This window comes from Chaetodon auriga, chromosome 20, assembly GCF_051107435.1.
Source record: "Chaetodon auriga isolate fChaAug3 chromosome 20, fChaAug3.hap1, whole genome shotgun sequence".
Lineage (NCBI taxonomy): Eukaryota > Metazoa > Chordata > Actinopteri > Chaetodontiformes > Chaetodontidae > Chaetodon > Chaetodon auriga.
In genome coordinates this window covers 8,329,021-8,347,657 of record NC_135093.1, presented here as the reverse complement: position 1 = coordinate 8,347,657, position 18,637 = coordinate 8,329,021, and the positions used below count along the sequence as shown (strand labels likewise).

General features: G+C 43.9%; 1 protein-coding gene across 2 annotated transcripts in view; it reads left to right on the top strand.

Moving 5' to 3' along the window:
* The window catches only part of LOC143338628 (adenosine kinase-like), a 101,196-nt gene that overhangs the window by 63,692 nt on the left and 18,867 nt on the right, over positions 1-18,637 (top strand). For both annotated transcript variants that reach the window (XM_076759169.1, XM_076759170.1), the window contains exon 7: positions 7,399-7,569. In XM_076759169.1, coding sequence (XP_076615284.1) covers positions 7,399-7,569 — 171 coding nt within the window. The remainder of the gene's footprint in view (positions 1-7,398; positions 7,570-18,637) is intronic.

Sequence of the window (18,637 nt, the reverse complement as noted above, 5' to 3'; positions counted from 1 at the left end):
GGCACATTTGGAAATGTTCACTTCCCAGCAGCGGCGATGTCTGCAGAGATTTGGTTTCTGTCTGTGCACAACCTCCGAGTCGCTGAAACTGGAAACCCCTCCACAGCGTCGACACTCTGACACTGAACCTCTGCTTTATACATCTGACCCATATATTAATACGTCCTTTCAAGCCAGTTCAGAGGAGACAACTCTGCAGCCCCGACATCTGTTTTCACATTGCAGACTTTTATCCCATTTTTCCATCGACCCCCACAAACCCCCCTTTCCGTTCCCCATCCTGTTCTCAAATCGTGTAAGAAACTACAGGAGCTCAACTTGACTCTGTAAGTGTATATGTGTGAGTCAGAGTGATGTTTCCCCTTCAGAGGTACTGAAGGAGAGAGAACTGCTCGCACTAAAATGCTAATTAAGTGCAGTGTGGCAGACAAGGACACTTGAGAGTGTATGCATTAGCAAATTTTAACTCCCTGCAAACCAAACAGTTTGTTCTGGGCTAATCTCCCAATAATGGAGGCAAGAACAACAGTAGGAACCAGAGAGAGTAGAAATATTGACTAGCTTTAGAACATGGAGCGAGAGAGAGATGGTTTTCTTTTTCATTACCAAGATAACACAGTTTTAGGAGAAGAAAGCATCTCCTCTGGCGTCGTTCTTTTTTTTTTTTTTTTTTCGTTTCATCTCCTCACAGAGGTAACATATGGTATCTGTAAGGGAGAGTCAGTTTGTGCTATGCGGTGAATTATTTTGTGGATTAGTATTGGCATTTAAATGCTCTTGGCTTTAAATCTTGTCTGTTTTAGATCTTAAGTACATTCCTTGGCATCCCGCTCTCCCGCTCAGGCTGGCCTCTTCCCCCGGCCAACACATTTTTGAAACTGTAGAGCTTAACAGGAGAGCAAAAGGCAGCCATTTGAAAAGACCCTGAAGCTGATCTTGAATTACTTTTAGTGAGATACCACTCAAATCAAACCAGTTCTTCCAATGTTGTGATGCCAACAAACCCTTAACCTCCAGTTGGGGTTAAAAACCTTCATTTTTTTTGGTTTTTTTCCCCCCCATCCATTACTTTACAGTGTGGAGGCGTCTGAGGTTAATGTAATTACGGTCTCTGATGGTTGTACAAATTGCAGGCTGGTAGTGTGACACACGCTCCCCTCAAGTGTGCTGCGGTTGGCTCTAATGTCTTGTTTTAGCCACACTCATTAAGACGACCTTGGCCAGGTATGTTTAGTTATTGCCAGGACCTTCTAGCTGCATCTCTGTATTTCAGGCACACCACAAAAGACCTTCACGACATCGAGGAAGACTATCCGCTATCTTGAAAACACATAATATTTAAACCAGGGAAAATGTTTTCGAAATAAGTACTGCAACAGTTAGTAACTGATGTCTCTGCCCAGTTGTTAAATCCAGCGTTTGTGGCACATTTATGTTGCCCTAGAGATCCTGGCTGACATGATAGCCCCCTTTCTTCATCTCTGAGCGGCCTTTAAAAGCACAGCCCTCCCTTCTGTTTCCAGTACAGTTGGCCTCCCTCCAGCTGCCTCAGAAGAAGTGGATGAATTCCTAGATGTCTGATAAGCTTCAGCAGAACACGATTCTAAATGGAAGAGAGAAGAAGAAGAAGAAGAAGAAGAAGAGGAGGCAGATGCTATCAGCGCGGTTGAATCGCCTTGCAGTCAGATCAAACATCCTTAAAGTGCAGGGAATGCTGAATCATGTCGCAGGGTTGTTACACATTTATCTTCTCTGTTGGTTTAATTGAACTTCTTTCTAAATGAAACCAACTGGCCGCTTCGATGCAAACAAAACATCATTAGCATCGTCAAAGTCCCAGCCGCTTTGTAGCTTTTTGCCCATTTTCCTTTGAAATGAAAAGCCTTAAATGAGCGCTTTTCATCCTTGTAATTTTTTTCTCCTCCACTCAAGGCATTTTGTGACACAATTAATCACTTACCTCTGTTTGTTTGTCCTCCTTCTTTCTCCTGTTTATCGAGCCAGAGACTGACACAGATTCCCCCACCCCTCATCGTGTGTGAAGCTCTTGTTTGTCCCTGCGTGTTTGTGTGTAAAACAGCAGGACCCTCAGGATCGGGGAGTAAAATGTATCTCGCAACACCGGCGTAGCGTGCCAGAGGTGTCTTGATGGCGATGGAGTCATACTGAGCTAATGAAGCTCCAAACCTCAGCTATCGATCCACCTCGCAATGGTGCTTTACAGAGATAACTGAGGAGGAGAGCAGTGTGTGGCCTCACGTGCGCTCTGATCTGTGTGACATCTAATTCTGTGTAATGAACCCTGTGCACCAGAGAGCATGATGGGGGGCTGTCTATGGTAATGACAGGGACAGCATGGCCTGGGTGGTTTTTGAAAAGCTTTAAAACACTGCTGGTTAGCTCACAGGGCTTTCCTGACAACGACGAGCTGATCGCTTGAACCGTCACCTGTATAAAACCACTGGAAATAAAGTTGCCTTGCAAAATTCTATTCATTCTGTATATTCAGTGAATACATGAAGTCCTTCTGTTGCTTTGTAGCACAGCCACTTTGTAGTTTTCATACTGTATTTTTCAGTTTCTCTACTTAATAACTCTACCGTTGTTGCTTGTCTCTGCTCTCTACAAGCAGCACCTATTCCATCTCGTCCGTCCTAGAAGAGAAATCCCTCCTCCATTGCTCCTCCTGAGTTTTCTCCCTTTTATTCTGATGGATGCTTTTGTGTAATAGAGGCTTGTGCTTACCTGAATTGAGGGTCTAAACCACATCACATTAGCCCTCCCTCCATTGAAACGCCTTTGAAATAATGAAAAACCCTGAAATAAATACTGAGCAGCAAGATCACAAACTGTGAAAGGTGCATCATAGCGGTAATGTGGTTTGTAGGCTAGCGGTGTGGCACTGCACTGAACAGGGTGAAGGTACGCTGCTCGAATAATGTCTTTTATTTTCAAGCACATTGCATAAGTGTTGTTGGCCAACAGAGGAGTTGAACAAAGGTTAAATACAACCCATGAGTCTGCTCGAGCGGGCCGGCGATCACACCAAAACGGGAACACATCCTTGAAAGCGTCAGTCATACTGCCTCTCAAAAGAAGATACTCGCAGAGTTTGGAGCTTGTGCGACTGCAGCTTTAGGCTGAAAACGGGCACCGCGTTAAACAAATGCTGCGTTGGTGTTTTTTTACAGGTAGAGGTGAGAAGATGAAATACGATCCAGGAAACATCCGTGACTCTGAAGACTAAACAGGCAGCAAATGACAGCGTTTTGTAACACGGTGGAAAGTTACCACGTTGACAATCAGTACGCATCTGTGGCCTTGTTGTACCAGTGCAGTGATTTCATTGAAATGAATGAGGAGGCGGTGGTCCCAGCTTTAGACATGCAGTAACTTTTTTGCCACCAGGGGGCTTTTCTGCGTATGCGTGTTATAGCATTACGAAGCGGTTATGTCATGTTATCTTACGTTACAGTCTGTACAACCTACAACATCCTCTATCCATAGACCCTCGGTTTGGATAGGGCCCCCCAAGAAAACAAAAATAACAGGGAAAAATGACAGAATCCTCAGGACGCTTGTGTCAAAAGTAGCAAGAAAAACATCCATTACACATCCAGCAGACACGGACACCATTAGTATTTATGTGGAGTCGTGTTTCAGACCATCTGGCGAATGGAAGCCCAACATTCACTTTCCTTTTAGTTTTGGTTTGGTCTCCTCAAGTCCTCATCAAATCCTGAGGGGAATATCTGGCTCTTTAGTTGCTAAATGCTCCACTATGTTCACCAGCTAGTCGCTAACCGTGTCTGTCTGCCGTTCGGTGCTGGGCAGGTATTGCACAGTGGGATTATCACTTTTGAGCTTTCTCGCTGAAAACAGCTGCCTCCTCCGTCTGGAAAGAACTCTGTGGAAAGCAGTCAGACTGAGCCAAAAACCGTCCAATTCTGAGCTGTGAAACTGAAACAATGAGATGAAGGATGCTAAAAACCTACATAGAGCTCAAGGGAGCTGAAGTCGGGTGGTACAGGTGACCCCTTTTGCATAGTCATTTCATCCATTTTAATAAAATTTTGATAAGAGCAGCCTTAAGGACAGAGAGACCTCAGATTGTTAAACACTCTGAGAGAAACTTGTGATTTCTGGCTGTATAAATAAACTTGACTAAGAGCTGGGGATTTGATGAAATTTAGTACGTTTGCAGAGGCCATAATTACTCTTTTCACTGAAGTGGTGATGGTTTAAATTCCCTCCATCATTCCTGAGTAATAGGAAGTGTCAAACAAAACCTTCACGACACAGTACTTTGAACACTCCCCCATATCCCTGCAGAATTAAAATAGACCTGGAAGAAGAAGAAGAAAAAAAAAAAAAGCCTTTTCTTTTCCATGACCACCTCTGCTGCTGGTGCAAATGAAAATGCCCTTCCCAAAATAGATCATTTTTACCCTTCAGATGTCCACTTTTATTTTAAGCCCGGTGACACCATGCCATCCATCACACCCAGCGTTTCAGATGTGAGCAGCCCCGGGGAAAACACTGATACAATGCAGGGAAAGTGTGATAGCGTGCTGCTGCTGTGTAGTTAGGACCTCTATGGTTAGACTGCCACTAATTTCATCTCAGAGTAGCATTTAGACGTTTTCTTTGTGTGAGTAAAGTGGAAGTCATTCCTCTTTTTAGGGTAAACATTGAAAATGGATGCCCTGCCTTTCCAGCTCTTCCCTCAAATTACCACTTGACATGGCCAAACATCGCTCCGCATTATTGTCTGCCAGGAAAATGCATTTCTGAATGCTTTATTGAATGTTTTGCCTGGGTGGAAATTGTACGAAGTGTACCAAGCGCTTTGATCATCTTGACCTTGAAATGCGATAGTCACCCCACTTCACAGGGCTCTCTGACACCTGGGAAACTGGATCTGGTATTCTTGATACATGATCTGCACCGCAGCACTAAAGACTTAACTTCTCCTGTTTCGTCGTCGGCAGAGACTACTGATGGGAACTGGAATTTCACATGGCTCAGACTGAGGGTTTTTTTTCCTCTCCCGCAAGCCACTGGAGTCACAACATTTGGAGCCTGGTGGAAAAAATGGCCCCTGTGATTTTTATGAACGAGATTCCTGCAGCATTACTTTGGCTTCAAACACAGAGACGCACAAAAGGGTTTTTATTTGTCCGCTGGATTTTTCATTTTTCTGCACCAAAGCTGATGAAGGACTTTTTACGGATCTCGTGAAGCTTCTTATAAGTGTGCACGCTGAAACACAGATATCGACTTCAGATTCGTTGAGTCATCAATCCAAAGTCTGTCAGCGTTGTATCTTAGAATTTTTTGATATGCACATTCATTTTGGGGTTCATTTTCAGGGTATTCTGTAGTGGACGTGGGTCTAACATCATAGATTAATACACTTTGTTGAGATAACAAATAGAGCTGTAACCAAAAAACTGCAGAAGCACTACATCACTCAACAAATACCATATATTCAAGCTCTGGCTGGCTAAGCTCTTTATTAGTCATTATAAAGCACTTATTATTGCTCAGCTCATGGTTTTTCAGGGTTAGGGTTAAGTTAATAAGATCATAATTAATGCACCTACCTTACTAACGATCAATAAGCAGTAATTAGGAGGTTATTCAGAGGAAGCTCTTAGTTAATGACCTAGTAGCTGCAGAATATGATCATGCAGAATAAGCCATTATTAAGTGTTTTATGATGACTACTAAAGAGCCAGTATGCTACTAATATGCATGCTAGTAAGCAGCTAGTTAATGGTGGTTATGTATACCTTAATACACTGTTATTGCGTAGGTTTATGGTGCATCTTTTTGTCTGTCTTGGTTTATTTCAGCACTTTGAAACCATCCTGTAAATGTGTCACCCCAAATCCAAGTGGGCTTGAGTGCTTAAATAAGTGTTAAGTGTTTGAGTATTGTCTTAGTATTACGTGGATGTAATTCATCAAGAAGTCAGCGTATGTATTACAGTTCTGAGCGATGTAATGTGACGGCACTGGCAGTGGTAGAGAGGGTTAGAAGTAAATTACACAGAGCCAGTGTGTGATTAGAGAAGCTGTGGCACGGCTTTTAAAGTTCACCACCCCTCAGGATATTTGATCGAGCCGCCGGCCTTTGATCAGCGTTAACATTACGGTAACCATGACAGTTTATTTTCAACTACCAAAAAAAAGACCATTTGTGTCAGAAAACAATCTCCCCTTCCTCTGACACGTTGGCACGCCGCAAAAGAAAAATGTCAGGGTCAGTGATGGGCCATTAGCCCAGAGTGAGTTCCTTTTGTGCTCCAAGATCCATTTAAAACACCTTTTTAGTCCTCAACAGATGGTACCGTGACACAGCAACCACAGGCGCTGACCTGGGCCATAACTTAAAGACATTTCCAAAAAACCTCAGGACATACAACACCATGGAGGAATAAGAATGGCTGCCCAGAGAGTGAATGACACCATGAATGTGTAATAAAGAATTCACCTGCTTAGCTCGGCTGTATTGTAATGCCTTGTACATTTGATTGACTACACAGTCACCCTCTATTCATCGGTATTATACCCTTTTCTCTTTCATGGAGGTGGCTCCTCCGTTGCTGCAAATGTCATAGTGCTTTAATGAGAACTGCACTGTAGCCCACAATGGAGGCTTTTCAGCCAGATTAAATGTATCACTGTGCTGAAACTTTCCTTTCCTCTCTCCCCCCTGTGCCCCTATTGTGACACAGTGGTTTTACAGAGCAGCTTGTTGCTGAAAAACAAGGTTAAGAAGATCAGTATCAAAGGAGGAGTGTTTTTGTGTGGCTTGCAGGAGAGTCTCGCTTCAGGTTTCCACCTGAAACACAAAGGTGTTTTCTTACCTGATTTGTATTCATTCACACAATGAGTGGACCTGCCTCTCTTGTTTCCAAGTAAGGAGAGTCCAGACGAGACTTTTGTTCGCTCTATCATCGGATACGTGCATGTTGCTTCCTCCAGTACGAGCCTTGGAGCCCAGCCACAGGCTTTGTCCTGGATGGATTTTTTCCTGCCCTTTTTCCTCTTCTTTGTTGTTCTGTGTATGTTCTAAGAAACCATTTCAGATAAATGTTTCAGCACTACTGCTGCTTTTTTTTTCCCTTTTGGCTCCTGTGTTATTTCAGTATTACCAGGCCTTGTCATCCTGAAATTGCCTTGTCAGAATCCAGAACCCACAAATTAGCATTTTAAGGTCTTTCAGTCTATAGGAGCCCCTGCTTCAGTCCATTCTGGCCCATGTTGTGCTGTCAAAACACAGATACTGCTGCCTGTGCACTGCTACTGTACAGATTAATTTGTTTGGTTGAGTTGAGGTCAGTCAAACTGCTGAACACATGACGTAAGTGAATATTATTCTTCGTTTCAGGGGTTTTTCCTGACTGTGTCCCCGGAGTCAATCCTGAAGGTGGCGAAGCACGCTTCAGATAACAACAAAATCTTCTGCATGAACCTCTCAGCACCTTTCATCAGCCAGTTCTTTAAAGAGCCCTTGATGAAGGTCATGCCTTATGTCGACATCTTGTTTGGCAACGAGACGGTAAGTGAAACGAGACGTGTGCACGCCCGCTTGTGCAGACGTTTTGCTAACACATTGTTCTGGTTAAGATGTACCGTGCATGTTTCTGTGTATGCTCCACGAAAGACTTTATAACACACATTTAAACTTTAATGTGGACATGGTAAACATCGTACCTGCTAGGCATATTAGCATCATCACAATTCATCTTTGTACAAGAACTAATATTCCCAGACAGGATTTAGCTTTTCTCTCCAAATAATCAAGGCTGCCATCAGTTAATTAGCACTAAATGTGTGTGCAGATGCAAAAGAACTAGATGCAGATTAAATACTTTGGATATATATATATAATATCTAGCATTAATGCAATAAATTCAAAGGACTGTGCAGTCTTGGTGGAGGTATGTGCCTAACACTATATCCTCTCACCTTGTTTAAAGCATCAATCAAAATGCCATGTCCACTGTTTCATTCCACTCATTGCTCTCATTTCTCCTCAGAATCCATTTAAGTTCTCACTTATCACTGCCCCATAAAGAGATGAATAAGAATTAGCCCAGTAATCATTCATCTCAATCGGGTCACCATTTCATGCCGGGTGATCCATTGATTTTTCTCAGCTCTGTGGAAGTGAGTAGCTGGTTGGAGGTCAAGCTGTGGTCACACACCGTGGTGCTGCTGGGAAGTATCCTCTAACAGGCCAGCTGAGCTTGACTCGGAGGCACCGCCTGGACAAACTGCACCTTTGGGGTGGGGGAGGGGGGGGAGTGGATAATCACTGGACTGAACTTGCCTCCCCACTGCTAAAGCTACTAAACAGAGCCCTGTCTTCAGGTTAGAGATGGGGTCCACAGACCAGGACAGAGCTGGAAGACACTGCTCAGCATTTGAGGATTTATTGCTGTTGCTGACTTCAGCATTTTCCTCTCCTCTTTCCTCTCCCAACATAAGACCTCCCTTTTACATATGCACCTCTCTCTCTTGCTCCCTAATTGCTGTGAGGAACGATTCTGTCTCCTACACCGCGGCGTACATTTTGCAAGCGTTATGTATTTTCGGGTGGGTGGTACTGTAACTGTTTGCTTAAGAAGTTTGCTCACACCTCCAGTCATTACAGTTTAATGACTCTGGATAATTGCAATGCATGTTTGTTGAGGGAGATTATCTTTTGGAGTCTCTGTCAGGGCTTGCTCGCCGGAATTGAACCCGGCTAAGACCGCCAGACTAAGAGATTCAGTGGGAAACAGAGCAGATATTCACTGCTCAGCTGCCTCAAGCAGTGAGGTCTTCTCGGGTCTATATAGGACTAATGCCTGTCCAGAGTGTTTTGACTCCTTTTGGCCTTCCTCTGTGTTGGCTGCTGGGAGGGGGGTGGGGAATGACTGCTCATACAGTCGAGCCCTAGACCTCCCATTGTGCACAAGCCAGACAAGGTTGGCGGTCATGCAGTGGTGCATGGTGAGTGACAGGCAACAGGGCTGGCTCGCCCATCCAGCCCCCCTGGCTGTCCTCTCACCCCAACTTCCACCCCCCCAAAGTGATGGATCAGCCTCAGCCCATGATGCTTTCATAACAAGTCAGTGACAGTCAGGATCATGCAGACTGACTCCTATAGCCTAGCAGAATGTGCCATAAGGGAGGGCTAATGTGTCTGCCTGTCTCTGCCTTCCTCTCCCACACTTACTGAGTCACGATACAGAGCTTCGCACACTTGGGGAAATATGTTTTAAAGCAGCTGTAAGATCTCATGTTTTGAAAGTGGCTAATAATAATTTGGGGCAAGATTGAAGGTTTCGAGAATCGAGTTCCGCATTATTTGTCATGACTGGGATCTCATTTCAGTCAGATCACAATTCCCCTTTGATCGTTTGAAACCGTCGTGCAACACTGCAGACTCCGAAAAATGTCAATAGCCTCTGTTTCCCTCTCTTTCTTCTCTTGTTTTTGCCTGCTTGTGATGTTGAAATGTGTCTGTGTTTCTGACTGAGTCTACCCTTGGTAATTCTGCTGTAACTCGATCCTGCTGGTACTTGTTTGAAACCTGGCATCAGCAGGCCCTCCCTGGCCTATCGGCAGCCTCCTACTTATATAACAGTCTCCCATCCATCCTGTAATTACTGCCTTTTTGGGGCATAGTGTAGTGTCTGTTCCTTCGCTGGTGGGGGGGTGGACAGGCTAGCGACGCCGTTTCTGCGTTGCCAGGGCCTCTGAGATGGTGCCGACAGAGGCGCATAGACATCAAACGCTACTTCACTTAATTGGCAAACATGTCGTGTGATAACCTGGGAACAGCGCAGGCCTAATTGAGTCCTCCTGTGCTGTCCTCCTCTGACTACCTGACATGGAACCCAGGGCATTACATTTCCCTCCATTTAATGGCTGCAGTTAATTAGGCCCGAATGAGGGAATCATTACCGCTGGAAAAACCACATGCCAGTGGATTCGCCGATAAAATTAGCCACAATTTGCTTTTGCTATTTGAGCATAAGAGATAAACCACACAATGGGGGGAAAGGATTGGACCATTACTGGCGGATTTGTATTGTGGAATTTTAGACATATCATAGACAAATGGAACGATTAATCACGACTGAATTAATCACCCTGACTGATGTTTTTTTAAGCCAGGATTCGTGGCTTTCTCAATTTAGATCATTTCATGTGCTTGGGCTCCTTTTTTTTTGCATGTGTGCAAATGGTTTAAAAATGTGCTTCCTTAATAAAACGGTACCGCAGATGAGGAGCTTAGTCTTTTCCCCACAGTCAATACCCAACAACCTCCTCGCTCCTCTGCCATTAACATTATATACCACCCCCATACAGGAGCCCTTCATGCCTTCCATTGCTGTCCAATGTGTTCTGCAGCTCCACACTCAGAGGGAGCTTATTTTTATGGGTCCCAGCCCCGTCTTCCAAACGAGAGACAGCCATTGTAATTGAATACTCAATAGGTGAGCCATTTAACAAAAGTGGAAATGGCATTCGGCTATGTATTAATGTGCTTTGCTGAGGCGAAAGGAGCCATCATCATTTCAATGTTCAAGCTGTTTTAAAAGAGCATTTAGCCTGCCATCTCTCCAGGCCATGAGAGCAAAATGACACGGATTTCTTCCTCCTCTGTACTTTGTGTGAATGTTCCTCGCCTAATATTTTGTATGGTTATCTCGCTTATTTTCCCATCCATCCCTCAGCGCCTCTCCCTGATCTAGGTGGAGGGATACAAGCAGCTCTACAGAAGGTTACTGTCATGAAAAGCCCCTCAGGCGTTTTGGCTCTCAGCCCTATTTTTCTCCATCTGCATGCAGTGTGTGTGTGAGGTGGTGGGGGCTCTAATGATTTTTCCAGGACAGGCTGAAGTGGTTGCACAAGTATATATATATACATGTATGTGTGTTTGTGTGGATGGAAAAAAAAAAAAAAAAAAGGCAGGCGGAGGAGATGCATGGGCAATATGGCGTCATTTCTTAACATCTCTCCAGATTCGTCATTTGGCTTTGTTTGTTTGATAGACTGCTTGGAAGCGTTATCTCTGTGGCGAGGCCCGTGGCTGTTTATCGCGCCGGTGACGTATGCGGGACCATGGAACTGCATGCTCTCCGCTGTCAGTATGTGTGGATGATGGCAGGTTCGCTAAAGGCCCCTCAGGGTATGAGGGGTGTTCTCGCACAAAAAAAAGGGGGGGGAAAAGAATACGAGAAAGAATTTCCCCTTGACAGCTCACCCACAGCGGACTCGAGATGTACTTCTCAACAGTAGCTTGGGGAAAATATCCCGTCTCACTGCCTAAAACAAAGAGATGTGAGAGCCAGATTAGCGTATTACCGAAACAGCTTTCCTTTTAGGCTCTTCCCTCTCCCCCTCCTGTCAGAGCTGTCTGCAGAGAACGCGGAAGAACATGAGACATTAACCTCCATGTGTTTATTCACAAGACCCCACAGGCCAACTGGGAGGATGAACACAGAACCATCTCTAAAGCTAGCGAAGCGGAACAATCACAATGTGTCATTGGAGGAAAAGACATGAAGTATTAGCTGCTGCTCTCCTTTGTGTCTTTCACAGCTGAATTTTAATTGAATGTGCTATTTCTGTGATGAGTCACATGCCTTCCGTTCAGCGCCAGAGTGCATTGACCTTCAGTATGACGTACAGTCAGTGAGTTGTATGGTGAGTCATAGCGCACATTAGCTGTGATGATTTGCTAAATGTAAAAGCTGCCGTCTGTATTTTTGTTTGTTTTATTTATTTTTAGGTTTTTGCTGAATTTAAACGTGCTGGATGAGGAAAAAAAGAACACTTAAGCCACATATTTATTTTTTTTTTATGACTTTTCTTTGATTACTCATTAGTTGAACTTCTCACGATTCATAATCATGTGACAACCGCTGACAAGCAAACATTGCTCGGCTCACGTTATGTGCATTTTGCTGATGTTGAATTTTTGTCTTCAGGTAGTCGCTTTAGCCTCACAGTCCAAATTTAGACATCTCACATATACCACGGACCCACTTAACACCCTGTCAGTTCTTTTCCATTCAGCCAATCATTGCATTAAAACCTGGGACCTTCTTGTGTTGTGCTTGTATTGCTCTTTAATTTTATTGCACAAGATACAAACATAACTACTACTACTACTACACATTTGGCTTAAAGCTCAATGAAATAAGAATCCTTGCAGCAAGAGAGTGCAATTATGGCTTAAATAAAACACTAAAAGCATTGCAACAGCAGTTACAACTAGTTCAGCTCATTCAGCCTAGAAAAGCTGTTTTTTCAGCGTGTCATGTAAACAGGCCTGATGAAATATACAGCGCCATACAACAGCTGCTGTACTGAAAATTACATTTCAAAGTTTGTGGAGGTTTTTTGGGACAGTGCTGACACTCATACTACTCAGAATCGACCTGCAACCCACCACTGAATTACATCATCATTCAGCAATCTGACCGAGAGCGAGTGGAAGAGGTTCTTGGCTGTGCGGCAATTTTAGCATAGTGGCCAAAATCAGAGGTGCAAGTCACATGATCGCCACTTAACCGAATATGTCTTCCCATGCACAATCATTTACATGCTAAAATGTAGTCTGACAAGAAGTAAAGTCAGCAAACTGTCCCCCTTAATATCATTTATGCAGCAATATCTACCTAAAGGATGCTCATATGTTAGCTAACATTAGCAACTATAAGCTATCGGTCAACCCCAAGTGAGGCAGGGGTAGCAAAAGTGTGTTAAATCAAGAAATAAACTTTCCATTTGTTGTTGGAAGACTGTGTTATTTCCCTCAAAGGGTACACAGTCTCACCTTAAAGGGTCACAAGCCAGAAGTATTAGGAACCACTTCGCTAGATCAAGTAAAGTGTCACCACATCACACTGCAACTGCTGCAATCAAAGCACCAGCCTGTTCCTGTGTGCACACTGGCAGTGAGAGGATTCCGCACAGAAGAAGAATGAGCTCTCCAACATTCCTCTGTTTTTCCTGGCCTGTCTGTTTGCGAGTCATGGTACTTTGGGAGCCAGCATGGCTCCACCAGAGGAGTCCGGCTAACCACTGTAATTGTGCTGTGCTGAAGCCGCCTTCCCCAACCCTGGGATTGAACCATGAAATATTCGAAAATGCCGGGGTTAAGAGAGGGGGGTCTTTGGCAGTGCATCGTGAAATGTGAGACCATAGAGCATCTTTAACAAGGAGGCGGATAGAGAGCCAGCCAGCCTGCTAGTCGGGCAGCCGGGGCACAAGGTGGAGTCCTCTGAAGGAGAATAATTATGGATGTAAGAGGAGATATTGCGCTGGGAGCAGATCAATAGTGCCCACGTTCTGCTGGCGCTGAGACCAGTGTATTTCTGTCACAGCAGGAGAGAGTGCAGGATATCAGCTTGTTGCTGGAGGGACTCGTAGAAGTTTGAACACCGGCGGGCTTCCCAGATAGCCTTACAACCCTCATGCCTGCCCCCTCCCCTCCACGAACACCCCCCAAACCACTGCTGCTTGGAGTTTGGCTGCTTGCTTTCTACCCATCTCCAATCCTCTTATCCACACAGAGTTGGCGGGAGGACTGGCCTTTGTCTTCTCATGATTGTATTCCCACAGTCCAGGCTATACAGTCATGTTTTCCAGTGTCATTTGGAGGTCTCCCCTATTCTCCTCATGGTTAGGAAACTCTGGATAAGAAAACGACAAAGACGTAATCAACAAGCATAATCTACTCACCCGTAATATCGAATTAATTTGCCTCATGCAATGAGTAATGAAATTCGTGGGTTTATTTCAGAAACGTTGCTTCGCTCAAGCTGCCTGTTGCTCCGACTTGAACTGAATTAAACGACTGTTTCTCTGATTTATCTTGCCTTTTTTTCATCATGCCAGGTGTTTCTTTCCAGAATAGCCGTGCCATTATTTCGCTCTCCCTGCAACCATCACATGTAAGCAGTGTGCATAAATGTGAAATGATTTAGCCTCCGTGCTGACGGGCCCCTGCCCTCCGTGCAGCTTTTCATCTGGCAAATGGCCATCTTATGCCACATCAACAGATAACACACTGGACATCATCTCAATTTTTGTATGGCCAATTTATTCAGACAAAGCTCTCATGTCCCTTGTGCACACAAATGGTTTGAATTATTCTGAGAGCTTTTTTTCCCCTCCCCGGGTTTTCATTGTCTGTAGCATGCAAGTCCCTCCAGAGCAGATCTTTGTTTCTCATTAGGGGGTAAATAGAGCAGGCCAAATGCTCATATGTTTATTATACACAGGAGGACATGGTCACTGTTCTCAACAGTTCGCAGCAGAAAAAAGCTGTTTGCTTTCTTGACCTTTGTTTGCAGCAGCTGCAACCAAATGTCTGTTGAATTTACTGGATAATAAGCTGCGAGTAACTGATGGACTGCGATGGCGTTGGGTTCAACCTCATCAAAAGTTTTCCGAGCACACTTTTCAACAAAGACTGCTTTTACCCAGAGTGAGAAATACATGCAGAATCATAATCACCATTCTCGGGTCATTATTTGAAGCAGAGTTTACACATATCAAATATGCATGCATAAATTCATTCAAAACATAAAGCAGACTGGAGAATACCCAGACTGGATTACACAAACATGACAGCAAAATGATAGAAGCAATGAAGGAACGCGAGCTTTTAAATGGATTTCATGTCTCTATACATTAAAATATTCAGTACGAAATAACCAGCAATCACAGTTAAAGTTAGGATGAACATCTTAAGCTTCGAGTGAATAGTAGTCAAAACTCAAAAGGTTCATCAGGACCATGTGGGTGTGCTTTGATCACATTTGACTCACTTACTCACTGACTCACAACATAAGCAAACAACTCAAAATGTTGTTGATGCTTATATTGTTCCTTTCTGATTGGTGCATGGAAAATGTGGCATCACCTTTTTCTTCCCACTTAAAAGAAGAGAGGAGAGCACAGGCCAAACACGGATGCAATAAATCTTTCATGCAGCATAAGGTGCATTGTTAAGAAAATAGGTTTTCAAGGCCTTCAGCAGCTGGTTCTAACTAGAGGGCATTTAGAGAACTTAAACTCCACCAGTGCTGAACAATTCCCAAACTTGCTGTTGCACCCAAACGCATTATTTCTATCACTGAAATGTGAAGAAAAAATGATGTATTGACCCTGAAAATTTGGCCCAAAGAGCTGTTATCAAGATTGTAATTCAGTTGCTTTCATATGCGTGACTAAGAAACGGTAATCTTCGAGCTGTGGAAGTCCTGAATCCTGAAAAATTCAATCAGGTGGACCTTGACCAAACAAACTTCCACACAATCAATAAAACTTGCTGAAGCAAAAGTAAAACTTAACTTGAGAACAATATGAGTTGTGCTAGCAGCCATTCGGGTACATTTAGGGGCCCTTATTGCATTTCCTTGATCCACTGCAGAGTCAAACTATCAGGAGAAGTCAGATCTGTTAACTATAGTATCCACAATACAAATATGTAATAGCTTATGTTGAAAAGGTATAAAAAATCTTTCAACTCTAAACTCAGCTGCTGCATTAGCCCTGCTTGTTTGAGCAGTCATCCGCCACTTTTCCTTCATCCAGTGTCATTTCCTGAGAGATAGCCGGTCTCTGGCAGTCTGACGTTGTGTGCTGACCCCTTGTTAGAGCCCAGAGGTGAGATGTGTGATAGAGGCCCTCAGTGCTGATAAGGCCATCAGGCTGATAACTAACTCCCCCCAGTACAAAGCTGCTACTGCCGCTGCCCCGGCTTCCATTAGCCCCACCAGACTGGCTGAATGCCCTGCCTGTTCCCTCCTGCTCTATCTGAGGTTACATCCTCTGTTCAGAGCCCCTTATGCAAACCCTGCTTTCCCATGCTGAGATTGCTATCAGCAGAGATATTTATGTACTGCACATGTTTCCGATTGTTTAACCTTTGGACCTGTGCTGTAGGTGCTGCTGCCGTCCCTGTGGGCTTGCTAAGAGACCTCTCTCCTGCCCCTGTAGGCAGACTGAGATAGATGGGAGCGGAGGCTGTTGCTAGAGGTGTGTAATGGACTGGCAGGCAAGGGCAGTGTTGAAATTGGTCACATGAAAGCTTAGGTCAAGCCTGTCGCTTGCTTTCAAGTTTGGACAAATCTCATCCAAATGGACTCAAAGGGGAAGTGTTCAACCAAATTGTTTCAGTCTTTTTTTTCCTTGATTCTGGTTCAGTTTGCAGTGCTATCTAATGAACTGGCACAGTTCAACACTGCTGATGCCGGGGAAATTCGCACACCCTGCGTTGCTGTACAGTAAAAATTCACAGCCCTTCATTTAAACACATTATGTCTCCCTCGTGTGTGACATCAAATACTTGTAATCAGTGATCAACTTCGTGCCCCAAAGGCCGACATGAACAGAAGTAATTTTTTAAGTAGTGTCGGGGATGGCCTAATAAAATTTTGGCCCCAATCCCACTCTGAGACAACTGCTGATACTGATATATCGATATAGATATGTACACATACATACATACATACATACACACATATATAAACATACATAGCTTATAGTTACTTAGATGCTGATTGAATATACCCAACATATTAAAATAACAGCTGTAGACTACTTTCAGTCTGACACACCTTTTCACAAAACACGTAACACTGAGAGTTCAAATATATTAAGTTTTGTAAGCTTACGTATTTGATATGATATGAAGGAAAGATTAAATGGGAGAATGCGAACTTCTGAAAAATGTTGACCAGTCCACTCGAGTCCACTCATGATCGGAGAGGGGTGTCACAGAATGATGCTTCTTCTGTCAAAAGTGATCTTTGGCTGCATACAGGCACCGGCTGCAGGGAACACACAATCCCAACAACAGACAACTTTTGTTTGGGCCTGCCATCATCGCAGAATTAACATTAATTAGCGACAGCTGATGTGATTTACTGCCATCGACTTTTGTCACTTTAACTGGTGACAGCACTGGTCACGTTGCCTGAAAATGAGACCTGAATGCAACCTGACTGTTTTTGTCCATTTGCTAATGATAATCAGCAAATCTACGCATTTTAGCAACTTCAGTGCCTGAACTCAGAGTCACCCACAATTTTAATATTCACACACTCTAATTTTCTCAGGCATGCGAGCAAAATGCTGCACTGTGCAGCCTGGCTGTCATAAAGGAACTAGCAGGCTTAGCTGGACAAACACAGTAAAATTGAAAGGATCAGAGTTTTATCGACTTTACTTTAGCTGATACGAATCGTTAAAATATGCCCGGACCTGCCCCAGTACGATCCTTAGGACGTCTCTAATGGTCGTCCTGAATCAATCCACAGAATCAGGACTGAGCAGTGTAAAGCCTGTTGTTTGCATCAGGAGCAGCACCTGCCAAAAGCTCCCCAAAATACTTCAGTATTTGTTCATACTTGAGATGAAGAGATGTCCAAATCTTGTCCAACACAATTAGACACTCCACAAAATATGATAGTAAACATTATGCAAACTGTGGTTTAGATTGGATTTGGATTGAGAGGCGAAAAACATGAGTGAGACTTCCCTATTCTCTACGCAGAAGTGACATTACAGTTTACAGCAGCGCATTATATAATGAACATATCCCGAGGCTAGCAGAGAGGTTTGACAGAAGTTGAAAATTAATACCATCTTATGCACTGCAGAAGGTACTGAAAAAGTAGATGCTCTATCTCACAACAATACACCATCTGGTGAACAGTGGATGAAGTTGTATAACGTAGAGGGAGAAATAATGGAGTTATTTTTTAAAAAGTCTCATTTTCCAGCAGGTGCATTTTTTTTTTTTTTTTTTTTTTTGACTTTTCACAACTTTTTTCACAGCTTTAGAGAAACACTGATAAGAAGACAAATTTAACGTAATGCATTTGGGAGTGAGAGGAAGCTTTCGTTTGGAATCCGGCTAAATTGTCTGTGCGTGGCAGATGCAAGTCTGTCAGTAACAAAAAAAAAAAAAAAAAAACCCTGCAGATTAAACCCGAACGATCACACTCGAATGTAAGAAAATAACTAGGTAGAGATGAAACACTGCGCTTAATGGTTTGGTACAAACGAAAGTGAAATTCCATCAGTTTTTGTTGAGTAAATTCCCAGAGGTGGTAAAAGCGACTCCTGCTTCTCTGGAGTGTGTTGCTCCGTGTGTGTTTACCCTCATGTTTGTGGCATGTCATGCTTGAGCAGGATTGCTGCATTCTCCTGGGAGCTACAGGAGGGCTCGGTACAGGTGATTTATTCCTACCTAATCTGTCCTGCAGAGTAGCAGGCGGCCGCCTTGCCTCCACCCAGCGTGAGCGAGGTTCTATCAGCTTGCATGATCATATTATCAGCCCACATATCTTTGAGGTGGCAGCTTCCTGTTCTGCAGCACCTGGGCTCGTGCTGGGGGCTGACGTCCTGGCATCCAGGAGGAGTCATGTTTGTGACCCAGAGGCCAAGTCAAGGGCAATAACAATCCCCACTGATGCCATCGCCTTGATTAGTTATTCATTCTCCGCCCCCACCCACAGCCCTGTAATGTATGCTGTAGTAATCTGACTGGAAACGCTTGAGCTGAATGCCAGATGTTGTTTTTACTGGGCGTTTATGGAAGCTGTCTG